Source organism: Perissodus microlepis, chromosome 2, assembly GCF_051167445.1.
Source record: "Perissodus microlepis isolate ML-2025 ecotype Zambia chromosome 2, ASM5116744v1, whole genome shotgun sequence".
In the NCBI taxonomy this organism is placed as follows: domain Eukaryota; kingdom Metazoa; phylum Chordata; class Actinopteri; order Cichliformes; family Cichlidae; genus Perissodus; species Perissodus microlepis.
Window position 1 is genome coordinate 3,302,613 of NC_140462.1, and position 26,193 is coordinate 3,328,805.

The following is a 26,193-nucleotide window of genomic DNA, read 5'->3' on the forward strand; positions in this document are numbered from 1 at the left end:
GCAAGGTCAAGCAGAGGTTTATTTCCATCAACAACTCTGGACATTATAAAAATAAATAGATGATTCACAGTCAGTGGATTGTAATACAAACTGTTATCAAAATTATGTATCAGCCAGAATGAAAAACTGAACACATGCATAATCACCATTCCATGAACTTATACATGTCCCGAATACGTAAGAACAAAATCCTTTTTGTCAACAGAACTGGTTGGGGAAATATAAAATCACCATTCAAATCAGACAGCTATGCAACGTGAATATGCTTCTTTCCATAATTGCTTGACACAAACTGTTCAGTGACCGTCTTCCTGCTCCAATCCATGCTTTTCAATGTAGCGTCTGGAAGAAAGGAAAAGGAAAAGAAAAAGATTAAATACAGCTTTTATTTAGCATCATAAAAGTTTCATAAACACAACTACAGAACTACAGATGCAACTCTGACACGTCCAGACTCACTGTGATTGTACAGTTGTGCTCTTATTAGGGTCTAAAACCACGCTCATGCCAAATTATTTTGACTTTTAGGTAATAGTGGCGTGAAGGGAGAAAAAAAAAATTGATTCAGCACCCCGACAGTATTTCAATATCTTGATATTTTGCATGTTCATCAGGCGCATCAAATATCTATATTTAAATACATTCAAATACTCTGGTAATACGACAAACAAGAGAGCTCATCTCATGCACCACCATCCAGAGATCATGTTTGCCAAGCAAACTTACATTAAATCGGCTCAAGCAATAAATAAATAAAATCACTGGACACGCACGTCCGAGCTCAGAGCAAGCTAAAACCTCAGTCTCACAAGTAAAAAAAAAAAAATTTAAAAAAGGACAGCAACCTCTTCACATCTATAAAAAAAAGGTAATGGCACTGACATACTCAGTCATTGCTTACATAGTTACCAAAACTTTAAGTGCTACAATTGACACCAATGCTCACATAAGATTTCTTCTCTTACGATTTCCACCTTTATTTAAAAAAATGCACTGACGTATTTTCAGCCACGTGGGGGCAGCACAACAACCTTTAAAATACTAATCTATTACCACAACACAAAGTTTGTATAGCAGATGTGTTTGGACACAGCTGCACTCATGAGAAAATCCAGCAGACTCACAACAAAGTTAGCATTCATTTGGAGTCATCCCTCTGGCTTTTATTAGACTATAAATAAAATTATGCTAATGCTTCACTGTGTTCATCAGCGTCTTTCCGCCGTAGGTTTTGCCAGGTACCGTTTGTTGACAATTTGTTCCCCAAAATTGAGTTTAGAGATGTGGATGTTGTTTTTCAAAACAAAGTTGTGGGATTTAAATTTGTAAAGACACTTCTGTTTTGCATACGATCTGTGCTTGGTGTTGCTCGAATACTGTGAAGAATCAGAAATGAACAACATACTCAACCCAAAGCAAGAAAATCTCAAATCAAATGAATGTTGCATAACTTCTCAGCCCTGAACAACGAACAACCAAACAGCTTTGGCTGTTCTCTCAGGTCTCTTATTAAGATGAACTGAACTGTCATGGGGTATTATTACAAAGTCCAGAAACACTTGCTTAAAGCAGTAAAGATAATAGTTACTAGAAAATCTCACCTTCGTGCAAAGTTATACAGTGCTTCTTTTCTTTCTTGGAGAGACAAATGTCTGTCGGTTGGTGATTTCCCAAAAGTTTTGGCAGCAGGCTATGAATAAAAACGAAATGGAATTAAAAAAAACTCCAAAAAACTTCTTATTAACACTCATATACACAGATAAGCCGAAACTAACAGAAGACACTAGGGCTCATTATATTGTACGGATGTATCTGAGGTTCTAGGATGTGCAGTCTTAAAAAATAAGGAGACGGCCGCTTCATGTCTCACTGATTTTGACAGCATGTGATGGACCGACTGCATATTGGGCTCCTTTATTATAAATAATATCTTAGTGAATATTATCATGCAGTGCAGCTAAAATGTAAGGTAAAAAGTGTGATAAAAAGACACTGATATGGAGCTTATGAGATCAACAGATCAAGATCATCTTCTCGTTCACCTCTGGACAGCTTGTGCCTTTAATGGACCTTTTCGGTATACTTCATAAATAATAATTTTTTACCCAACTTATTAGAGCCTGACTAATACATGACTTTTTTGCCTGGTACCAATAATTGAATGATTAAAATTTGACAGGTTGTCCTCTTATCATGTTTTTCTTTCAGATGCATCAAACACAAACAGATTAACATTTGTTAGATGTAGTTCTTTAGTTACCCGTTTACAATCTTCCTGACTTTACAAGCTGGTTGTTGTGTTTGTGGTGTGCCAACAGGGAAGTTGCAGAGCGCCCTCTGATGGGCAAACTTTGCAATTTCAACATTCATAACATCACTGAAGGCTGTTTCTCCTGTTCTTTCTTTACTTTTTAAAAATGTTGTTTATGACTATTACAAATGCAGATACCAACAGATCACCAAATAGCTTATATCAGTCAATGATATTGACCCGTAAATTAATCAGATGTGCTCTATAACTTCCAATTGTCTGGTTAAATTCTAGGAAATAGGCCTTATCAAACCTTTAAGGTGGGAGCAGGACCAGAAGAATAGGAGCTGATCTTGGAAGGGCCAAAAGTCGAGATCCCCGTTGCTTCCATTGATGTTTCCTCCTTGTTCTCCAGCAGATTTGTAATGGTGGTGTCAACACAATTGGTTTTTGCTATACACAATAAAAAGAACACCTGTTAGTGCATGGCAAATGAATCTATCAATCTTTTTAAAGGACGTCTTACGAAGCGAAAGTGTGACAGAAGAGCTCAGGTGCAGAATGAACATGAAAGTGTATTCCAAGAAAATAGATGTGGTAGCCAAATGTAAGTGTACCTAAATCCTTTGTGATGACATTCAGTGGAACATGGGGCAACACGTCCTTCACCTGCTGAGCCATCTTAGCAATCCTGCGGTCATCTGTGCCCAAACTCATGAATCCAAGCCCAATAGAACCAGGTGTTACACCTACATTTAAAAAAAAAACAACAACCTCCAATCAGCTGAATCTCCCACATGGACAGAGTTGATGTTGAATCATGTGAACGACTTACTTGTGGTTGTTTGTGGAACAATGCGTCTTGTCCTTTTGATGTGCTCTGCTTTATCAGCTTTAGTGATTTTGGTGGCGACCAAGCCAAGCTCAGCAGCTAGCAGCTAAACGAAAACACACAAGCAGAAAGTGGGAACTCACATCTGCTATGCATGAGGTTTTGCAAAATAACAACAAAGAGATCTGTGTACAGGTGCAAGGCTTCATAACTCTTACACATATCACACACACGCATATTTGTTTTTACAATTACAAATATAACTCATGTGCATCCAAGTGGCACACGCTGTTCTTACCTCCTGGACTTTGTTGGCAAACTCCTGTGTCGACTCCCCATCTTGTCTGGATACTGTTGGGAGCCAACTGGGATGGAAACGAAACACAAAAAAGCAATGCTAAGAAGACAATCTGAACAATTAGAGCAACAGAAATACTAAAAATCAATAGAAAGTCTTTTCAAAAACTCAGACCAAAAAAAACCAAACAAAAAACATTCATTAATCAGAAGTCCTAGCAGGAGCATGAGCCTGAGGAGGGTAGTTTGTGCCACAAATTCACAGTTTGTGTTTTCTGGAATCTGTGAAACTATTTTACATAACAATCTCCACAAAACCAGGTTAGGGTAAAAGAAATAAGACCTACATTGTGAAAAATCTGGCTGCAGAAAAAGATAGAAATAATGACACAAATTATTTAGTACCTTACATGATACACTGTCCATGGAACAAAAAATGTCCATAAGAGCTCCGTCAGCCAGCTGGACTCTGGTGTGCTCTGTGTACAGACAGGAGGTAATCGTGTTGTTAGATTACTTTGGTGTGCAGTCACATCATTTCATCAGCTCTTTTAAATGACACTTTCATTCTAAATGTGAGTTCAAATGACTTTACCAAAGAGATCAATGGTCTGGTCACCCGTAAGGCCACAGGTTGGATGGATTCAGTCAGTGAGAAAGGCCAGGAACTGAGAGAAAAAACAAATATAGATATTTAATATAGTAGCTGGTTGGGCTTTGTGCTGTGAGCCAATAACAATTGATTTTATTGTTAAAGACATTCGGGATATGTGCAATTAGTCAGCTAAGCATTTAAAGGCCAATGCCTTTGGTAGTTAGCATCAGCAACATAGTGAACAGGTGATTCTGACATGGCACAAAGGAGGTGCAGCCTAAGAGAGTCTGCGTTAGGTTCCAGTGAAAGAAGAGTATCAGAGACTGTAAAGAAAAGCATGGCAATAATCACAACCTCATTATAAAGTGCAACTCCCAGCTTCTCTGGTTTTCATGTGCGTCTCCACTGAGGATACAGTACACTTGTTTCAGTCTTACTCGAACTATAGAAATGAATCAATTTAGCAGCTGTTTTCACTTCCTTGCACTAATTTCCCTTCAACTCTAGAGGGAAATTAGTGGGGGAGACTCAACCGCCAAAGTAATTCATCTCTATCTCAACGTGCCATGAAAGAGGGATGATAATTTGTCGCTGGCTGCATTAAATCACTGGGTATGGGTAAGAGGCCAAAACTGTCCCAGGGTGCTGATGAATCGCAAACACTTGCTGTGTTATTGGATAGTTCTTGTTTATTACTGTACAGTAACATGTGTACAAACGTCACCTGAATTTGAGAAGACCGGCGCGGCCATTTGTGGTGTCCTCTTCAGGAAACAGGAGCAAAGGCGTGGTGCCTTCAGCAGAGCAGTAACTCTGCAGAGACTCTCCTATGGCTCCGGAGCCTGCATGGATTTCCATGAAGCCTCTGGCCCAGCACACAAAGCCTGTGGAGCCATCTAACTGGGGCTGATAGGCAGAAAGAGACGGGTCAAATTCACCACATATTTACTATATTTAAAATACATTAAAGTACACAGGATCTTCTTTTTTCAACTGACAGACCTTGAGAATAGATCAGGTATATTATAACATGTGTTAATGCACCAGCACAATCTTGCCTCCACGCACAGCTCTCTCAAGGTCCTGTCACAGCATTTCACTGTGATTGAGGTGCATTGCAACACCTTGAGAATTGAATTTTTCAGTATATCTGTTAGAGATTTGTTCCTGTGCTGGGATCATTGTCCTGTTGCATAACCAAATTTGGACCAAGCTTTAGCTGTCAGACAGATGGCCTCACATTTGACTCTAGAATACTTTGGTATACAGAGGAGTTCACGGTTGACTCATTGACCATGCAGTGGTTAGAGAGACTGAGCATGGGGTGAATTTGCTGGGACGTCCACTCCTGGAAAGACACATATCTGAATGCTCCAGACCAGCAAACTGCCAAACACCTCTGCTGTTATAGAGGTGCTCACACAGCGCATCAAGTGCATTTGATTAGAGTTACCTGACTGCTAATTACCAGCTTAGTTCCTACAAAAGTTATAATGGAATGCACAGACAACTGAAAACTTTCTTCTTCACAGGACTGTATGTAGTGTCAAATTGTATTTATTTCCAAGCCATGTAATGCAATGATGTCACCATAGACTTGTTAATAGGAGGGCACTGATGCAACCAGCACACTGATACATTACACTGAATCCCTGAATGTGTAAAACATGCTGCATGACACGGTTGAGTCAGGAAAAACGTTTAAGCCAAGCACTCACTGTGTTGCAGGGGGTCAGGAGGTTGACAATATTGTGGTCGAACTCTGTCACATGATTGCATATGTACAGCTTGGTGTTTTTGTCTCTGGAGCGGGGATTTTTCTGTCTCACATGCATCCCCAGCACCGAGCACATAACCCTCACAACAAATCTAGAAGCAAAGAAAAAAAAAAACCATGATGTCAGCATTTTAACACAATTGGCAACAGGATAGTCCTCAATAGTGTAACACTGCGTGTATAATTTACCACAATGTGCAATACGTACAAATATCTTTTTTCTTAACTGCTCTTATAACCTCCAGGGCATGTACATGCTTTGGTTCTTTAATCATGCAGTCACCACCTTTCTTCAAACTAAAATTACAGTGTGCAAAGTACAATTACCTTCCACTGGCCTCAGTGGTATTTATTGTGGTTAAAGTGAATAAACTCTGACAAAAAATTACAGTTATTTTAATGGCACAGATGCCATGTGTGTTAGCATTAACTGCTATTGTTATCCCTTATACTACAATTTCACCTCAGTCATTATTGTCACACACACACAAACATGATTAGAAGTGACACACAAGACGACTCAGCTACAGATTTGGTTACTGCTGACAGTGAAATGTGGTATTGGAACACTTTTTCAACACTTGCCTTCTTATAAAACTCTCTGGAAGTGCACAGCTGACCAGGAACACATGAACACCAATAAAAATACGTATGAACATTAAAGAAATGCCGACTGGAAAGTAAATCAGCAACAGCAGAAGAACGACAGCATCTTTGGGAAACCTGCACAAAAACAGAGCAGAATCAAAAAAAATGACATTTGGAATAGAAAACACAAAAGAAAAACAAATCTAAATGTAAATTTATAGTTGAGAGAATTTAAGTGATTTCCAAGGGATCTGTAGCAAGATTGCTTTATCCTGTGCTGATTATATTTCAAATGAACCAACACATTTTTAGCCCTTTTTTATTTCCCAATTTCAAAATATACACCTCACCATCAGCCTCAAAAATACCGTTCTGTGATTTGAATGACAGCATCTTTCACAACCTACTGATCTTCTTCCTTTTATTACTGGATAAATGTGCACTGAGCCATAGCATGAACTCACATCAGAGTTTAACCATTTCACTCTATTGTTATTCAACTATGCAATATTACCCAATGATACAATACTGTGAAAAAGAGCCATCCATAATCTGTTTATGTTTTGATACGAAATGGTTATAAATACGGATGGGTATTGATAAGATTTTCACGATTCCGATTCCATTTTCGATTCTGTTTAACGATTCAATTCTTTATCGATTCTTTTTAAAAAAGGAGAACACTAAGGTCGATTAGCTTAGAACTTTGTTTTATATCTTCTCTTTGAACAAGATAGAAATTCAGGAGTAACATGGCCTTACAAACCCAACAGTGAGATCTTAAGAGATCCACAGCCTACGGCTCTTCAATGGGGTGTCACAGGGTCCCCAGGAAAAAAAAAAATTGTAAATGTAAAATAATAAAATAAATATTCTTCTGTAGCAATAACAAAGTATAACATAAATTATTCTGTAGCAATTACACAAGAATATCCAGTAATGTCCCTGCCTACAATTAAACACATTCACTTACCGAAAATCGGGGCATCTGCTGTGGCAAATGGGTTCAAGCCTTTTACCACAAACTTAGTCACTGCTCAGTGACATTCGTCTATCCTGGCCTGAAAAGAGACGCTACCGGTAGACTGCAGCGAGAACTGCCAGCATCTGAGCCAGCCAGACTCTGCTAACATAATATGCACTGTTAGTTGATTATTTACCTGCCGCATTAACGGGAGAGGACGTGCAAACGTTACCGCTGCTGCTGGGTTGAGATTCACGAGTCCGGAACGGAATTAAAAACACGACATTCATTTAAGGTCATCGCGTGTTTTGTGAGCAAATGCTTTTGCATATTCGTAGTGTTTCCTCCCTTAAATGAAATATCTACTTTGCAAGTATTGCTAGTTGCCCTGTTGTCATCCGTTCTCGTAAAGTATAACCAAACTTTTGAGCGTTTGAGCCGCTTAGGCGCCGTGTTTCCTGTCAGGTAAATGACGCTCCGCAACGTGGTGACATCATTCGGGGCGACTGGAATCGATAAGGGAATCGTTTGCAAAAATGGCAAACAATTCCAAGGAATTGAAACAGTGGGAACCGGTTCTCAACAAGAACCGGTTTTCGATACCCATCCCTAGTTATAGGTGCAGGTATTTATTGCAACGTGTTCAAACACACACTGAAATCCAGTACGTAAATCAAAAACAGAGTTTGTACAATTCCAAGCTTTCCTATTGTTCTCCAATCTTCTAGGAAGACATTCAAAGCTCTTCTCTCTGTCAAGATGATCCATCACTTCTAGAATAGTGTTGAGGTCCGGGGTCTGTGGAGGCAAATTCATGCTTGATGGTGTTCCAATTTGTGCTTTTCTATTCAGGTATGTTTTTACTGTGTTTTGCATGTGGCTGCAGACACTCACTGTTGTAATTCTTTCCTGTTCATACTGAAGAGGAGTTGAACCAAAAACGTGGATTCATCATTCCATCAGCCCGCTGACCTCCACTGATCTTGTGTAATTTTCATACTTCATCCTTTTCTCCTCTTTTCCCTTCCTTAAGAAGGGCTTCTTGACAGCGACCCTTAGACTGAGACCATTTCCAATGAGTCTTCAGTGAATAGTAGCTGGATTAACTAAAGGGGCAGATGTATCTCTCAGGTCCTGTCAGGTCTATGGCAGATTTTTTTCCTGTTTCTTAAGGACTGTTTCCTGTTTCTTAAGGACATGACTTTCAGACACTTGCTGTAGATAATTTTTTTAAGCCTGCCACCATCTGTCCTCCTCTTGTCCAGTTTCCTCATATTTTCATGCCAGCAGATCTCGGCATGAAAATTTGAGGAGAATCACCTTTTTCTAGAAAACATATTATTCGACATCTGCCAAACTGTTATTTTTGACATTTTTCACAGATTCAACTAAAGAAATGGGAACATTTTATAGGTTTTTTCTTTTATAGACTGCAAGTAAAAAAGTGCCTAAAGATACAATGTAAAATTACTTGTTTTTGTTACCAAGTTTTCTGTTATGTAAAGATACAACATCATCCCTTGCATTGGGTGCTTTTTGTTGTTTGGATCAACTGCAGGGCCAAATGCATCTTTCAGGTCCTGTGACATGACTTTTACTGGCTCATCTGCTGTTGATAATTTTTAAAGCACTGCCAATTCTTTTGTCCTCCCCTTATCCAGTTTCCTAAAAACAAATTAACTGGACACTGCACACTGTAGTGTGCTGCAATATGTTACTGCAATATGCCAAATTTTCAGCAAATAGCACTTTGGGAATCACCTTGTTGTGACAAAAGTATTATATTACGTCTGTCAAACTTTTATCTTTATGTTTTTGTGACAGACTGTTGATAACAAAGTAATTTAACATTGGTTATTTGCCAAGCTGTCTGCTATGTGTAGACACAACACTGTTTTCATGCCTGAATGAATCATAGATCAGTGTTAAGTGGTCCGTTACAAGGACTGGACTGAAAATGAGTGAAAAGGCAGCAAGTGTCTAAAGAATAACGTTGAAAGACCTTCAGAAATCCTGGAGAACCGATGCTCAAGACCACTTTAAAAAAAAATACAATCAAGTCTGACGATATGAAGGGTGGCTCGAGGCACAGTACTGTACACACGTTATTAAAACCAATTGCAGAGTTAGAGCTGCTTTTGTTTCAGCGTTTTTACCAATATTACACGTGTCACTATTCGATTCCCTATGCAGTCAAGCGCTAGAGAACATTTCGAAACCTCATTATAAACGCTCTAGTCGTCATTACCACTGTCTACAGGCCTCATGTCCGCCCTCTATTCAAGTCAAAAACAGTTTAGTATTGAAGTACACAACGACAGCTACTTTTGCTGTCAGTTATTTTCTCCACTTTGCACGCGCTCAAATATAATCTCTGACTTTTGTGTCTAGATCAAAAAATTTAAGTCTCTTAAAAAACTTCACTCTTGGTTGTCACAAGGCAAGCAGTGAATACATGAAACCAACAGACATCTAAGATTAGCTAGTTCACGCATTTCATGCTGCAACTGATCGGCGTGCTTATTAAAATTAGCACTGGACAAGGTTTCATGTCAAACGCTATCCATGACTTGTTTACTATAACGTTGCCAGTATCGGCTATCTAGCTGCATGTTTTCCAGATTATTTAATACATCTTCTACTATACTGGTTAGCTGCCCGATAATAAACGTCGCCGACGCTATAACCTCTGTATATTTCTTCAACGCTTATTGCGCTAATTAGCGCTTAGTGAAGGTTAACCGAGCAGTTTACACTACTTAGCAGTTAGCTGACTTACCGACGAAAGTCAAACATGTCTTCAATTCCCCGAGTCTCCATGTCTGCCAGTCAGACCTTCAGAGGCTAATGCTAAAAATACAACCTGACCCCTAAATATAAATTAGTCATTACTTTCACGACTGCACCTCTGTCATGCGGTGGGTAAACTGGAAACTGGGTAGCTTTAAGGAGCTAGTTAGATTATAGTACAGCCTTTTCAGACCGCTTAAGTACGCGACTTTAAAATGTTAGCTTTGTGGTTAAATAGCGCTAGCACAGATAATGGCTTCAGTCGGCACGATACCACTTCCGGTCCGTTGTTAGAATCCCCTAGAATAAAAGCGCCATCTCTACAAAAGTAAATTTATATAAATAATACTCGTTTCTAAATTCTACAGAAGTGTATAAACAGGGAGTCTTTGTACCCAACCCTTCAATTACTTTCATGATTTCATGTAATCTATAACTATGTGTTCATCTTTATCGGAGTGTCAGGTGCGATACTTTCAAAATAAAAGAGCAGCAGAAAAAAAAGAAGCACTAAAGACATCCCCTAAAGCAGCGGTCCCCAACCCCCGGGCCTCGGACCAGTACCGGTCCGTGAGTCGTTTGGTACCGGGCCGCGAGAGTTGAGGCTCAGGTGTGAAATGTATGGTTTTCAGGGTTTTTATCAGTTTTCAGCGTTATTTTGTTATCGTTTTTATCGTTAACTCGGTTTTCCTGGGTCTTTTCACGTGTGTTATGAATAAATCTTCTTTTTTCGGTACCGGTACTAGTTTTATTTTGTTGTATTTATCCGCGACACCTTAAAGGCCGGTCCGTGAAAATATCGTCGGGCATAAACCGGTCCGTGGCGCAAAAAAGGTTGGGGACCGCTGCCCTAAAGGAAACGCTGGTAAAATGTTATAGTATTTTGTCTACCTCTAGTGGCGAAATCTGATAAATTTTAATTTGCAGGAAACGTAGTTAGTATGTAATGTTACCATTTTATTTTAATGAATCTATTTATTTATTCCAATGATGAGCTGAACATCTTTAGTCGCCCCTCTTTTCTTTTTTACTGTGTTTATTGTCAGCAGTTTAGGGGGGAAAAGTGTAGCCATTTATTGAAACATGTGCAAACATATGTGTAAATACAGTATATAAGGCAAAACCAGAGTTTGTACAACTCTAAAGAGCTTGAAACACCACTGGCTGAAATGCAGCACCAAACGGTGACAGAACCTCCACTAATAGCTGTTTGGTTCTTTGCTAAGTTGTCTGTGAAGTGCAGGCACCACCCTGTTTCATCTCTTGAATGCTCGAATGATTCATAGGTCAGTGCCAGGTGCCTTAACAAACAAACGAAAAACAATATAATCTGAAAATGATCAGGCACAACGACTGGACTGAAGTGAGCGAATATCAGCCAAATATCCAAACAACAGCTTCAGAAAGCCTGAAAGACAACTGCTGCCCTACAGACCTATCAGCGACAGCCCTGCCTGAATAATAAATATGGGAATTATCATGAACACGCCCCCCATAAAAGCTCAGTCTCCGCCTACAGCCTCTCAGATTTGTTTGGTAATAGCCTCTTGTATAATCGCTGCTTAACTGAAAATCGATTTTTGTGTGAAGAAAACAAACACGGCTGTTATTTAAGTGAGCGCAGACTGGACATCGGTCCTTTCAGTCGGTGACAACACACGGGGCCAACATGGTGGTCATATTGCGCTGTTGCCCGCTAATCCAGTGGCTGTCCCTGGCCGTTTTGCTGGGCTCGGTTCTCGGACTCGGTGAGGACCTCGACCGGCCTCTCTTTGGGCCCCCCGGCTCTTCTATCCGGGTCCACGAGTCCGACCCGGGTCTTAAGAAGGCTCTGGCCTTTGCAGAGGAGCGATACAACCGTGTCTCCAATGCGATGCATCTCCGCAGAGTCAGCCGGGTCATCTCTGCCAACAAACAGGTATAATTATTATTGGTGGCTTTCCTTCTGATTTTATAATATTTATTCAACATGTTTTGGTCTTGTAGTGTACTTGCAAAGAACGGTTAAAGAATTTGTTGTTTATCGATTTATATCATTGTAATAAGCGTTGTGTATCCTCGGTTTTTTGTAAACAACGGCGCTGCTGGAGGGTCGTCATTTTAGCTAAACACAGGCCGGAAAAAGGGGCGACGTACCTTCAAAATAATAGCGTAAACGTCTTTGCTGGGCTGTTCAGCAAGGGATTATGCTTAAACAAAAAACAAACAAAAATGTATTCCTATTTATTTACAATTTTCAAGAGTTTTCAACTTAGAGAACAGTATTTTTTTTTAAATTTTACCTATTTTTATTCTCAAGCGTTCAAGATAAGATTTTATGCGCGGTTTACTGCAGCCGGAAGTTATGTCCTTGACTTTAAATTAACAATGTCTCCGCAGTGTGGCTTGTTTGGAGCATAACGAGCATCCATAAAACACACGCATTATATTTTATACCACGTCTAAATAAAAATCTTTATTTATACCAAGATTTTGTGTCTTTAAATTAAAGATGTCCGAATGTTTGTGTGTTCATCTGTATTCCAGCTGGTTAAAGGGATCCGTTACACTTTAACAGTGGAGCTGAGTAACACTCAGTGTAAGAAGTCCACCATGCTCAGGACATGTGACTTCTATCCCGAGTTAAATCAACTCAAGGTAGGGTGTGTGTGTGTGTGAGAGAGAGATAGCTCTTGTGATATAAATTAATAAGCAGAGAGAATGTGTGATATGAGTTTATATTTAAGAGAAAAAAAGCTGTGTGTGTGTGTGTCCAGCTGTGTATTGATTTTTTTATTGCGTCAAAGCAGTTTTGCTGGTTTTGATCTTGTGACTCAGCCTTGACTTGGAGTGATCTCACTTATGCCTCATTCACGCTTTACAGTATTTTACAGTATTGACTCTTTTTTTTTTTCTTTGTTCCTGTTTTCTTCCCAACTAAAAATATCTAAGTTATAAGTAAATCTATAAATGGGGCTTTTTACAAGAGACCCAAACCTACACATAACAGCTGTTATCGCTTTTCCTCTAATTTATTTTTGTTTTTATGTCTCAGACAGAAGTCTGCGTCTTCGAGGTGTGGGACATCCCTTGGCAGGGGGCGTCAACCTTGCTCAAACAGAAATGCCAGCCCAAAGGTCAGTCAGCAGCCAAACAGACTCATCATCCAACATTTAAGATTCACAACCACCCATTATGGAAGTCATATGGTAGACATTTATAGCTGAACACCAATTGGTCTTCTCTTACAGTGCTGTGAAAAAATACACTGATTATCTTGTCATCCAAAAACACATCAACAAGTATTTTTTAGACCTTTTTTACCCCCAAAAAACACAATAAAAGAGGTCAGCATTTCTGTTCTATGATAATAACTTAATCATGATATTTCTGACCACATATAGAGAAAACTCCTTTTAAAATGCATTTATTTCTACTGATTGTCAGTGAACTTTCCTAGCAACCCACATCAGCCAGTCAGGCCATGAGATTTTTTTTTTTTTTTTACACGCTTGTTTTACAAAGAGATAAATGAGGTGGAAGGTTGAACAAAGGAGAAATTGACATATTTGCATTTGATGTTGCAAATATGTTGATTTTATGTTGTTTTTTGTATTTTTGTTGTTTCTTTCTGTCATATTTATCAGCTTGAAAATCGTCCGTGAAAACTGTGAATTGCAGCAACCTGCATGACAGTTTGACTGACTGATTTAAGTGTTAAATACTCTCACACTTCCCATGTCTTCCTGTGTTTCATTTCTCTTAACAGTTGAATTTGAAGTAGAAGAGAGCAACAAGGTAGAGGATCCATCCACCAGCCAGCCTCTGGAGGTAAAATTAATGTCAGGCTCTACAGCTACAGGCCTGTGGCTTTATCTGCCTGTCTGCTTGTTTGTTTAAACTGTTCTAATCGATTTAGATTTGAGATCAAGGCTTTCTGTCGTTGATTCTGTGTGTGTGTTTGCATTAGGAGTCGGTGGAGCTGCTGGGCCGGTTTAAAGAGTTCATGACTAAGTACAATAAAGTCTACAGCAGTCAGGAGGGTGAGTGACTGAATCTCATTCATACCACGTATGGACCTTGTGTCACATTCCTGTCTGAACACACTGAACACTTTACGTAATCAAAGCCTGTTTGGATTCACACCTGAATGCAAATGTTCAAACTGAAAAGGTCTGGACTGCAGGCAGGACAGTTCAGCACACAGACTCTTCTACCACAAAGCAATACATGGAGTATGTGGTTTAGTATCTTGGTGAAATATGGAAGGCCTTCCCTGAGATAGACATCATCTGGGAGGGAGCATGTGTTGCTCTGTATTTAACTTTCAGAACCTTTGCAGACGACTCCGGCTTCCTCCCACCGTCCAAAGACATGCAGCTTGTGGGGATAGGTTAATTGGATAATCCAAATTGCCACTAGGTGTGAATGTGCGAGTGAATGAGAGTGCGAATGGTTGTCTGTCTCTGTGTGTTGGCCCTGCGACAGACTGGCGACCTGTCCAGGGTGTACCCCGCCTCTCGCCCTATGACAGCTGGGATAGGCTCCAGCGCCCCCCGCGACCCTGAAAAGGATAAGCGGAAGCGAATGGATGGATGGAACCTTTGCAGACGTGAAAGTTGCCAGTTCCATAGGTGCTAATGCACCCCCGTATCGTCAGAGCTGCAGGTTTTTGAACATGTTTTCATAATGTTCACATTCCTTTTTCATGATAGCGCTTTAGCCTGCATTTGCAGCTGGCACAGTGGACTGTGTTCACAGACAGTGATTGCAGGAAGTGAGCCTGAGCCCGCGCAGTGATTTCCATGATAGAATCATCATGTCTGTTTTTAGTGCAGTGCTGCCTCAGGACTAAAAATCACAGGCATCCAATGCTATTTTTGGTCTTGTCCTTTGCGCTCAGAGATTTCTCCAGATACTTTAAATCGTTTGATATCCTGCCCCATAGATCATCAGATATTCACAGTCTTCACGTTTTTTTGTCAGGGAACATTCTGAAATTTTTCCACAATTTGTAGATGTAGTTTTTTGCCGATTGGTGAACCTCCGCCTCTCTAAGATGCTCTTTTTATACCCAGTCATGTTACTCACCTGTTCCCAGTTAACCCAATTACTTGCAACTTGCAAAATGTATCGCCAACTGTTTTCTTTTAGTACCAATTACTTTTCCAGTCTTTATTTTTTTACTCTGTCCCAACTTTTTTGACACATATTGGTGCCTTCAAATTCAAAGTGAAATAGTTAAATGTCTCAGGTTAAACATCTGATATGTTTCTTCTCTTGTTCGCACTTTAGAAACAAAATTAAATTCAACTGAAAATGAAAAGATGAAAGGCTTTTAAGCAGAATCTTTTATGAATATGTGCTTTTGACCCTCGACCTTGCAGAAGTGGACCGCCGTTTTCGCATCTTCCACGAGAACCTGAAGACTGCTGAGAAGCTCCAGGCTTTGGATCAAGGTTCAGCTGAGTATGGAGTCACCAAGTTCAGCGACCTCACCGGTACGTAACTGTGAATGCACGTCCACAGTTTCTGATGAGAGAACGTCTCTTCTGCTTTCCACGTGTTGCTTCAGCTTAAGAAAGCAAAGTGAAATATCCTTCTGCTTTTCTCCAGAGGAGGAGTTTCGCTCTACATACTTAAACCCACTGCTGAGTCAATGGACTCTCCATCAACCAATGAAACCAGCTACTCCCGCCAAAGGCCCCTCGCCTGACAGCTGGGATTGGAGGGATCATGGAGCTGTCAGTCCTGTTAAGAACCAGGTGCCAACAAACAGAGTTCATTATGGGGCGGTCACCCTAAAGAGCTTGTTAGTAGCGATTAAATTGTGCACCGTGCCGACTTTATGCTGATCAGGGTGTGTTTTTTTTCTCCTGCAGGGAATGTGTGGATCTTGCTGGGCATTTTCTGTCATAGGCAACATTGAAGGCCAGTGGTTCCTGAAAAATGGAACGTTGCTGTCACTTTCCGAACAAGGTGACACAGAAAAGTAGCACAGATGATACAATTAATCAGGGGTTTTCAAATCCAGCATAAAGTCTTGACATGCTTGATTACTGATTTGTTCTTCACAGAGCTGGTTGACTGCGACGGGCTGGACCAGGCGTGCAGAGGCGGGCTTCCATCAAATGCTTATGAAGCTATCGAGAAGCTGGGTAGAACTAAGATTTTATTCTGTGTTTAGCAATAAGTAAAAACAGAGATGTTTTTACTGATAACAGATTTTTCCTTAAAGTGCTTTCTTATAATCTTTGCCCCTCGTGTGGTTAAGGGGGTCTGGAGACAGAAAGTGACTACTCCTACACCGGGCACAAGCAGAGGTGTGACTTCACCACCGGGAAGGTGGCCGCCTACATCAACAGCTCAGTGGAGCTGCCCAAAGAGGAGAAGGGTGAGCACACAGAAAATAAATGTGTCAACAAAAATTCTGCCTGAATGAAAAGTGGCAAGACATCAAATAGAGTTTATGAACAGACAACAGTGGTTTAACTGCATGGACATGTCCATGATTTTTATCTTATTCTAACTGTAGTGTGTCTGTTTGAAACTAAGGGTTGTTGAATTGACTCATTTTGATTTATTTTTGTATTTTTTCCTTCTCAGAGATTGCTGCTTGGCTGGCTGAGAATGGGCCAGTCTCTGTTGCTCTGAATGCTTTTGCAATGCAGGTAGGAGGTTTTTTAAGAAGTTAAATCACTCCTCAAAACAACAAGAAGCAAAGCAGCTCAGTCGTTGCGCAGTGTTTATTTTTAAGAGGATGAATTCATTTTGTTTTCTTTGTTTTTTAGAGGTACTTGAAGAAGTTTATAGTGTAGTCAAAATCAGAGAAGGGTATCAGTGAGTATGTGATAGATAATAAGTACTGATTTGTAAACAACTGGACACGAATAACTTGAGCTTATTATTTAATATTACTGAAGTATATTTGTGACTAACTAAACAGCTCAGTCTCTAACAATCCTCTCTTTAAAGACGTTTTGGGGTCAGCTTGAAATTAAGATGGAAATGTAAAAGTGAGGTCAGAGGTCAAATGTGATGTGATATTTAGATGCAAACTATACTGTGATAGTTAGAATCCCCATTTATTATTCTATTGTCTTATATAAGAGTATAAAAATACATTGTCATTATTAACAGTGGCAGTCAGAAACTGAGTTTTAAATCCCGCTTCACAACATTAATATCACTTTGACCTTCAGATCAGTCTGTTGACCTTGACGAAAAGGTCAGAGTTCAAATGTGACATCATATTTCAAGTCTTTATACAGTATTTTCTATATGTTGACAATGCACACTGCACTTGTAAGGGTCATAGTTTCTATGTTATAAGGCTTTTGCTCATTTTTTGTTTGTTTGTTTTTTTACCAATAAACCTTTATATTGAACTTGAAGACTTTGGTAGATGAAAGCTAAATTTTAATAGGTCATTAATGTGACCCCACTCTACAAGCCTACAAAGTTTTACCAGAATGAAACAAACATAAGCTCCTCAGTGGAGGTATCAACTAGGAGTGGAATAAAAATATCAATAGAATATGTCACGTTGCCTCCTTGTGTAATGTTGGTTTATATGTTACTGATTTATTAAAACATTCCTAACCCCCACCAGTTTGACTTATCAGAGTCAGTACTTGGTGGTGGTGCTTATCAAACAGCAAAGTCGTATGTAGATCATTTTCTTGCATGTGTATAGTATCATGGGTAAATGGTCTGTATTTGTATAGCGCTTTTCTAGTCCCTAAGGACCCCAAAGCGCTTTACACGTCCAGTCATCCACACATTCACACACTGGTGATGGTAAGCTACATTGTAGCCACAGCCACCCTGTGCTTCACTGACCGGACACTGGTGCCACCGGGCCCTCTGACCACCACCAGTAGGCAACGGGTGAAGTGTCTTGCCCAAGGACACAACGACCGAGACTGTCCAAGCCGGGGCTCAAACCGGCAACCTTCCGATTACAAGGCGAACTCCCAACTCTTGAGCCACAATCGCCAGTGGCAGTGTATTGTTACTGTATCATATCAGGAGTGACATATTTCCTGCCCAAATAAGAGCAATTCTTATTCTTACTCTTGTTTATATTGCTGCTGTTATTATTATGCGCGCCAATCACCTCCATACCTCTATCTAAACTGGACATAAAAGATAATAAAGATAATAATCTTAAGATACATGTTATTCTTACATTATCTTGAATATCATTTCATTCCCTCCAGTTTTACAGGAAGGGCATATCTCACCCTCTGAAGATTTTCTGCAACCCCTGGATGATCGACCACGCTGTGCTGTTGGTGGGATACGGAGAACGTAATTATTATTTTTTTTTTTATCCCATTTTTTTAGTCTTAAATATTTGCCCAGTTTCTGGAAAGCACAGACACATCTTTTTGCCTCGTTTGCCAACAATGTTTCCCCCCTGTGTTCTCAGGTAAAGGTATTCCCTTCTGGGCCATCAAAAACAGCTGGGGGGAGGATTATGGAGAGCAGGTGAGACAGCACGACCTTTCAGAACACTTATCATTCTAAAAATCTTTCATTTGAAACCAACTACATGACTGAGGATCACCGACATAAAGCACCGTTTTATTAACAGACTCAGTAGAAGTGCTGATCCGTGCACTAGGCTTTACAAAGCTGACTGTTGTTTCATAGCATAATGAAAAAAGGAGTTCTGTTCATGTACAGCTGTGAGGGAGTGAGTGTTAATTTGTTTTTTCTCCTTCACACAGGGTTACTACAACCTCTACAGGGGCTCCAATGCATGTGGGATCAACAAGATGTGCTCATCTGCTGTAGTCAACTGAACCCCTAACACCTCCTACAGACACACACACACACACACACACACACACACACACATCATCATCATGCTACATGCACCACAGCTGTCAACTGACCCCAGCTCCACATCACTTATCCAGAATGCACAAGAGCTCAACACGCACACATGTGAAGTCCTGCTGATGTTTCTTCTCCGTTAGACCAAACCAGTGTTTTACCAGCTCTAATAAAGCTAGCTTTGATGTGATACTGAAACTTTCCAGTAATTTTAAATCAAGATTACATCTGCTTTTTCTGTTAGTCCTGAAGCTTGGTTAAAATGATTAATGTGTTTAAGGTAACAGCTTGTAAGTCATCTTTACTTACAGTAACAGAGCCCATGCTCATAGTGGTGAGCTGATGGTATGTGCTTCAAAGAGTTTTTGAAAAACAAGGCTTTGATTCTGAAGTGGTTTACTGCACAAACTCAGTTTAGTGCAATGTAATTGCAATAATAGCTGTATAACAGTGAGAAATGAATGATGGGAGTTGAATAAAAAAAAAAGAGTGTGAAATCCAGTTGTTTGTTATTTTATGATCTACCTATCCATTTTCTTCTGCTTATCCAATTCAGGGTCACTGGGGGGCGCTGGAGCCTATCCCAGCTGCCATGGGGGAGAAATGAGGTAAACCCTGGACAGTCTGTCACAGGGGTAACACAGAGAGACAGGCAACCTTTCACTGGAAATTTAGAATCACTGATTCACCCAACTGCATGTCTCTGGACTGTGGGAGGAAGCTGGAGAACCCACAGATGCTCAAGAAGAAAATGATGGGTTCAAACCCAGAACCTTCTTGCAGCAGTGCTAACCACCACACCGCTGTGCAGTTTTTCATGTGCACTGAAACTATAAACTGGTTGACAGTACAATTAAACCATTACTTTTTATAATTTATTTAGTGCATATATAATAACTTTAACCATAAGGCAAAATTAACTTCAAATAACTACAGCGACAATAAGGCCTATAAAGGGAGAAAACATTTTAACCTGTTTATGATTTTAAACGGTATGTTGGGAAGAAGCAGGACAAACACAATGTAGGAAAACACTTTGAACGATAGAGGGGCAACAACGTTCGTGTTCTTGAATGTTCCTTTAATCAAAACAACCTCATTTTCCCACAATGCCAAGGGAAGGTAACGGAACAGCTGGTCTTTAGCAGTAGCTTCTAAAATAAGAAACAAAAGTCGTCGTAAGTTAGTGATATAATCTTACGGTGAATTACAATGCATCCTGAAGTTGATTTACATAAATTTAGTCACATTTTAACCAATCACTAAAAGGGCTTTTAGCGATAAAATGAACATTTTACACGTATGGAACTTTTATTTTGAAAATATACCCCACTTGACATCGGAAGTGTAACGTTCCCTGTCTTTCCCCGCACTGTGTACTGAAAACAAGAACGCGTGTCAGTCCATTTTTTTTGTGACTGAATATTTCAGATTCTTTTTGTACCTGCTGCTCGGAGACACATTCTGCTTCAAAAAGACAAACAGCCACTCCTGTCTTTCTTTCTTTCAAGGTAGTATTTAACCTGCTAATGTGGAGACAGCTAATGTTAGCCTTTTCCGCTAAGTTATTATTCGTAAGCAACTACTTACTGTTTAGAAGAAAATTGGCAGGGGAAGTTTAAATTATTAAGGTACACAAAGTTTTATAGACATTTATAAAGGAAAAATAATTAAATTTTGCTGGTAGTCACATTAAGCTGACCTTTTAGCGTTGGTTATTACTGTTAGGTCTAGCCTTTAAATGTGTCTTTAGTTAACTAGAACTTTCGACCCACTCTTTCTTTCTCAGCTGGCGAAGGAACGTGAAGGCTGTCGGTTATAATGTCACAGGCCACTAAACGCAAACACGTTGTCAAGGAGGTTCTTGGAGACTTTGTCACACCCACAGAAAACCAGCAGATCGTAAAGGTAAACTTTGTATAAAGTTCCCTGTATTTCCTACATACTACAACATTCACATTTTAGTAATCAGCAGCATACACTGGATACTTGTGTACTTAGGTACAGATTGGAAGCACAGGTAAGACCCCCATTTAACTCCAGAGCTGCCTTAAAGTGGACATGTAACACTACTTGTAGAAAGGCTTATTTACACTGTGGTGCCCTGCTCAAACCCAAACATTAACGCTAACAAGTGGATTTTTCCTGTTTCAGTGCAGCTAGCCATACTAGTTATTACTAGTAAGCTAACATAAACTAATGTAAATCTGTTAGACGCAACCAAACAACCAACCCATTGATATCATGTTCTATACTGACACAAGATGGCATTAAACTTGTTCTATAAACTATAAGCAATTATTTCTTAAATCCACCTTCACAGAGAGTGTGACATCTACAGGGCTGGGTACTTTACTGGCCTTTATACAGTAGTGTTTCATGCCCACTTTAATTCTTCACGGCACAGGTTCAACAAAGTACTGGAAGCATTCCTTTTAGTCCATGTTGGCATGATGGCAGCACAAAGTTATTGCAGATTTGTCAGCTGCACATCCATAATGTTTACAGTAGACTGAACTCATTGTCATGTTCAAATAACCAGTTTGAGATGATCTGAGCTGTTAACCATCTGTGTACTTGTGTAAGATGAGTGATGCTGTTGCGATGCTTTGGTAAAAGGCTCAAAAGTGTGGCAACTATTACACTATTAAACCACCACAATCCTGAACTGTTCATACAAGGCAGGATGCTTTCAGGTTGTTTCTGAACCTTTCATGTGAATGATGCAGCAGAGAGGTAAACTCATCAGACCAGGCAACGCCTTCCCAGTGTTCTGTTGTCTTTCTTACATTTCCCACTGTCTCTAAAATTAACAACATCCAGTCTCAGAGTGATCCTGAAAAACTAGTTCACGTGTCTAGTTTTAGGCTGGACTATTGTAATTCATTATTATCAGGCTGACCTAAAAACTCCCTGAAAAGCCTTCAGTTGATCCAAAACGCTGCAATGAGAGTACTGACAGGGACTAGAAAGAGAGAGCAGATTTCTCCCGTATTGGTTTCTCTTCATTGGCTCCCTGTTAAATCAATAATTTAATTTAAAATCCTTTTCCTTACATAGAGGGTCTTGAATAATTAGGCCCCGTCTTATCTGAAAGATCTCATAGTACAGTTTCACCCTAATAAAGCACTTTGCTCCCAGACTGCAGGCTTACTTGTGGTTCCTCAGGTATTTAAAAGTGCAATGGGAGGGAGAGCCTTCAGCTTTCAGGCTCCTCTTCCGTGGAATCAGCTTCCAGTTTGGATTCAGGAGAAAGATGCCCTCTCTACTTTTAAGACTAGCCTTAAAGCTTTCCTTTTCATAGATATAGGCTGAATCAGGTGACTGCAATAGATCTAAGCCTCCAGGGGCTTTGAAGTGTTTCTTCTTCACTCAGTGTTTTCACCCACTGTGTTTATACACCACTCTGCAGTGAATCATTAGTTATTACTATTCTCTGGATCTCTCTTCCCCAGTGTCTTTTTCTCTTTCTGCCTCCCCTCGCCCCCAGTTGCAGCAGATGGCTGCTCCTCCCTCAGCCTGGTTCTACTGGTGCTTGCTCAAAGGGGGTCCTTTGATTCTTTTCTCTCTATTATTGTAGGGTCTCTACCTTACAATATATGGCACCTTGAGGTGACTTTCCTTGTGATTTGTTATTTAATGTAAATAAAATTGAACTGAATTGTCCAGTTTTGGTGAGCCTGTGCTAATTATAGCCTCAGTTTCCTGTTCTTAGCTGACACCTGACCCAGTGTGGTCTTCTGCGGCTGTAGTCCCTTTACAACAAGGTTTGATATGCTCATTGTTCAGAGATACTCTTCTGCACATTGTGGTTGTAACGAGTGGATATTTAACTATTCTCTGTAAATTGTAGAGATAATTGTGTCTCACATCAGCAGTTTCTGAAAATATTTAGACCAGCTTGCTGACACCAACAACCATGCCACATTCAGTGTCACTTAAATCGCCTTTCTTCCTCATTCTGATGCTCAGTTTTAACTTCCGCAGGTTGTCTTGACCATTTTCACACACCTAAGTCCATTGACCATCCTCTGCAACATTTTACATTAATGAGCAGTTGAACAAGTGCACCTCATAAAGTGGCTGTTTTTCTGATTCCATGTTTCCTCTGCTTCTTCACTTTTACAGGTAACTGGGAGCCGTGGTAACAACCTACATGATGCTGTCACAGCTCAGGGTGAGACCTTCTTGGTGAGCATGCCCACCAAGTTCCGCAAGAACATCTGGATCAAGAGAGGTAAGCAATGGAAAGGGAAGTTACGTGTTTAAAACTTCGAGTAATAATCCAGTGACAGCTGGTGGCAAATGTTATTTAGTGGCTTATGGCACAGACGTTCATGCTGCACTGTGTGTGCTGCTGCCCACAAAAAAAAATTGGGGTGCTTTTTGTGGGCATACCAGTTAGTTTACACTTTTGATATTTCACTGCACCTTACTTGCTGGAGGATGTGCAGACTTATCAGCTGCACATCCATAATGTATACAGTACAGTGAACTTCGCTGTCATGGTGTTCATTGCCTTTTCAAAACAAAAGAATAATATATATCGTAGTGCAAACATATAAGTTAGTAATGTGATCTCCCGCTAGCTAGTACTGGTCTAAATAAGACCCCCATTTGTGTTCATTCATTTAAATTTCATCTTCTCACTCCAAAGGTGACTATGTGATTGTGGATCCTATTGAAGAAGGAGAGAAGGTGAAGGCAGAGATCAGCTTTATTCTCTACAAGGATCACATTCAATACCTACAAAAACAGAACCTCTGGTAGGTGGGAACACACTGCGCAACCTTTACGTTCCTCGATCAGCCTCATTTGTCACGTTTTGCACTTTTTACATTTTTTTCTTGTCTCCAGGCCAGAGGGCTTTATGGACGAGCATTCGACGCAGGATAAGACAAAGAAAGAGCTGGAAAAGGACGAGGACGCTAGCGATTCTGAAGATGACGATAGCGACCTCTTTGTAAACACTAACCGCTGTAACTATCAGTACAGTGAAAGTGAGGAGGAGGAGGACGATAGCGAAGAGCATGAGGACAGGGATGAGGACAAAGAGAAAAGGAGGGAAAATGCCTCATAGCAGCAGCACTGAGGACACGGACAATCAGGAGTTGTGAAACAGATGCGACAGCATGCTCTCCTGTATTGCTGTCATCACTGACTGAAGCTACCATGATCTGAAGCAATGGTCCACCTGCAACAGCGCCCTCTGCAGTTTATGTACTGAATGGCTGGGCTCATTCAATGTATTTAGTAATTCCTGCTTGTTTCACAAATCTGTGAGATTAAAATGTATCTGAAATTTAACATGGGATACATTTCTAGTGTTTTTTTTCTGATGATAGGTCCATTGCACATCACTGGTACATTATATAAAGGGCACACAGTATATTTGTACGATGACGTTAAAGTTATGCAACCTTTTCCGTAGAAACTTGTTTAATTTTGCTGCCAAAGAAAATCCAAATGTCCTATTGGTGCTGGATATGGTTCTAAAAATGATTGTATCAGCTTGAGTCACAAATGAAAGCTGTTTTATTTTCATCTTACCCAGCAGCAAACGTTAATTTGTGAAATGACTGAAAAGCTTTTGAAATGGAATAAATCCCAAGCAGAGTATGCTTATGTCACACTGACTCTATCTATATCTTCCTGTGCATGTCTCCATCTTGCCGGATTCAAGACTTAATCCTGAATGCATTTCATTATTACGCAGTCAAGCAGCCATCTCCTCCGGAAAAAGTTGTGCAGACGTTACACTAGCATATCTGGAAAAAAACTACAATATATGGATTCTCAGAAATGACATCACAGTGTCGCCAGCACACAGAAAATTCCTACTGCAAGTGGAACCAGTCCCACGCCTTTTTGGCTGACACATTTCTTCCCCCAAGGTGTGAGAAAACTTCGTCATAACTCACATGACATTGAACAGAAGAGAGATGATTCCTGTCATTACAATTTTGCTCTCACTGAGTAACTGCACAATGAAAGCATCCTTGTCGTATTTTGACAAAAATAATTTTGAATAAGAATGTACACTCAGTTTTTTCAAAAGCCCATGAATACCTGAAATGTATCCTACAATAATTATATCAAATACTACATGTAGTGAAACACTGTGCACTAATCTATACATGGATTAAACACTGCGGTCATACACACGAACTGTTGAAGGAGCTTTATTGGATTTAACGCTCCACTTTGTGACAGTGCACAAAACTGGAGGAGAACAGACCTGTTTTTCCTCCCTGTCAAGGACGGGAAACACCAACCAACTCCACCTTTGCCTGACGGCTTTAGCCTCAGTGTTTGGATGAATCTCTTATTTATCGCCGTAAGTTTAATACTGTAGTCCACTATCAGTTGGACTTTAATTCCACTTGTAATGGGATGAGATTGTTTCAGTCTTGATCATTTATGAACTCAGACATGAAAATCCAGATATATATTACAATAAAACAGATATCACATTTGTTTGGTTTGTTTTGAGCCTTGGCACTGCAAAACTAGCTCAGCTGCTGTGACCTGAAACTCAAATACCTGTTGTCTTGTTTAACTCATTCAAAACTGATTTCCAAAAGCACAAGGGAAGTGTTTCTGGGAGACACCTCCGGCAAAACCAGGTTCAGGGGCAGGTAGGTACTCTCATGTACTTCATCTAGCTTCAGAAATTACTGACAGCATGATAGCATTTAGCATCAGCTCCAGAGGCGGAGGCAGACATTTGATACACCCGGGGCTTAGCCCTAAAGGGTAGTATGCAGGACACCTTAAACTAGTTTTTTAATTAAGCAGCAAGGCAGAACAAAGTCGGGGCTGTATCAAGACACGAGGACTAAACCCCAATTCAACCAGACCAAGAACTGATCCGGAGTTAAAACAGGACTACAACAGTTCAAAATCAGGACTACTGAGGACTTAACCAAAACAGAACCAGAATCAAAACTAGATGATAGTAGCACTAAAAATCATCATAGACCTGCACTACACTTATTTTTTAATTCTACCAAAGTCCACTATTTAGATTCAGAAAAGTTTATATAATTATTTAGCCTTGTTGTGCAAACAAGCTGGAATCGATAAGGGAATCGTTTGCAAAAATGGCAAACAATTCCAAGGAAATGAAACAGTGGGAACCGGTTCTCAGCAAGAACCGGTTTTCGATACCCATCCCTAGGTACGAGATACATGAGTACCTATGATACGGTGATACTTTTGGTAAACAACCATTTGACTAACATGTGTGTCTCACCTGCTCTTGTTCCACCTCTGT

General features: G+C 40.1%; 3 protein-coding genes across 6 annotated transcripts; 2 read left to right on the forward strand and 1 right to left on the reverse strand.

Moving 5' to 3' along the window:
• Position 1: 1 nt before the first annotated feature.
• On the reverse strand, positions 2 to 10,381 carry aup1 (AUP1 lipid droplet regulating VLDL assembly factor). 4 transcript variants are annotated; one of them, XM_084940408.1, is made up of 13 exons: positions 10,084 to 10,381; positions 8,199 to 8,364; positions 6,338 to 6,475; positions 5,694 to 5,844; positions 4,700 to 4,881; positions 3,976 to 4,048; positions 3,786 to 3,859; positions 3,382 to 3,448; positions 3,087 to 3,189; positions 2,869 to 3,000; positions 2,565 to 2,704; positions 1,602 to 1,690; positions 2 to 342 (listed from the first exon to the last, which is right to left on the reverse strand). In XM_084940408.1, the coding sequence occupies exons 2-13, from the start codon at positions 8,219 to 8,221 to the stop codon at positions 297 to 299; spliced, it is 1,218 nt and encodes a 405-aa protein (XP_084796534.1). In that variant the 5' UTR covers positions 8,222 to 8,364; positions 10,084 to 10,381; the 3' UTR covers positions 2 to 296. The 4 variants fall into 4 exon arrangements, with proteins under 4 accessions (XP_084796534.1, XP_084796535.1, XP_084796533.1 ...); XM_084940409.1 differs by lacking the exon at positions 10,084 to 10,381 and adding an exon at positions 7,314 to 8,102 and having other exon boundaries at positions 8,199 to 10,077; XM_084940407.1 differs by lacking the exon at positions 8,199 to 8,364 and having other exon boundaries at positions 10,084 to 10,380.
• Positions 10,382 to 11,584: 1,203 nt separating this feature from the next.
• Positions 11,585 to 19,418, forward strand: ctsf (cathepsin F). Its single transcript, XM_084940402.1, has 14 exons — positions 11,585 to 12,012; positions 12,621 to 12,731; positions 13,129 to 13,210; positions 13,843 to 13,904; positions 14,044 to 14,116; positions 15,461 to 15,574; positions 15,690 to 15,838; positions 15,956 to 16,052; positions 16,151 to 16,231; positions 16,348 to 16,467; positions 16,680 to 16,744; positions 18,296 to 18,386; positions 18,508 to 18,566; positions 18,809 to 19,418. Exons 1-14 carry the CDS (start codon positions 11,764 to 11,766, stop codon positions 18,881 to 18,883), a joined length of 1,428 nt encoding a protein of 475 aa, XP_084796528.1. The 5' UTR covers positions 11,585 to 11,763; the 3' UTR covers positions 18,884 to 19,418.
• An 833-nt stretch (positions 19,419 to 20,251) lies between these two features.
• Positions 20,252 to 24,547, forward strand: eif1ad (eukaryotic translation initiation factor 1A domain containing). The gene is made up of 5 exons (XM_084940413.1): positions 20,252 to 20,428; positions 20,707 to 20,825; positions 23,046 to 23,154; positions 23,575 to 23,683; positions 23,775 to 24,547. The coding sequence occupies exons 2-5, from the start codon at positions 20,739 to 20,741 to the stop codon at positions 23,995 to 23,997; spliced, it is 528 nt and encodes a 175-aa protein (XP_084796539.1). The 5' UTR covers positions 20,252 to 20,428; positions 20,707 to 20,738; the 3' UTR covers positions 23,998 to 24,547.
• The last annotated feature ends 1,646 nt before the right edge of the window (positions 24,548 to 26,193 follow it).

What these genes read in the sequence shown, in the direction of transcription:
- aup1 (XM_084940407.1), bottom strand. Translation starts at nt 10,124, where the DNA reads ATGGAGACTCGGGGAATTGAAGACATGTTTGACTTTCGTCG. An exon ending in GCCGGTCTTCTCAAATTCAG is followed by an intron (nt 4,049 to 4,699) that starts GTGACGTTTGTA and finishes TTTTTCTCTCAG; the next exon opens with TTCCTGGCCTTTCTCACTGA. An exon ending in CCAGACCATTGATCTCTTTG is followed by an intron (nt 3,860 to 3,975) that starts GTAAAGTCATTT and finishes GTCTGTACACAG; the next exon opens with AGCACACCAGAGTCCAGCTG.
- ctsf (XM_084940402.1), top strand. Translation starts at nt 11,764, where the DNA reads ATGGTGGTCATATTGCGCTGTTGCCCGCTAATCCAGTGGCTGTCCCTG. An exon ending in AGTCTACAGCAGTCAGGAGG is followed by an intron (nt 14,117 to 15,460) that starts GTGAGTGACTGA and finishes TCGACCTTGCAG; the next exon opens with AAGTGGACCGCCGTTTTCGC. An exon ending in GGGAGGATTATGGAGAGCAG is followed by an intron (nt 18,567 to 18,808) that starts GTGAGACAGCAC and finishes TCCTTCACACAG; the next exon opens with GGTTACTACAACCTCTACAG.
- eif1ad (XM_084940413.1), top strand. Translation starts at nt 20,739, where the DNA reads ATGTCACAGGCCACTAAACGCAAACACGTTGTCAAGGAGGTTCTTGGA. An exon ending in GAACATCTGGATCAAGAGAG is followed by an intron (nt 23,155 to 23,574) that starts GTAAGCAATGGA and finishes CTCACTCCAAAG; the next exon opens with GTGACTATGTGATTGTGGAT. An exon ending in CTACAAAAACAGAACCTCTG is followed by an intron (nt 23,684 to 23,774) that starts GTAGGTGGGAAC and finishes TCTTGTCTCCAG; the next exon opens with GCCAGAGGGCTTTATGGACG.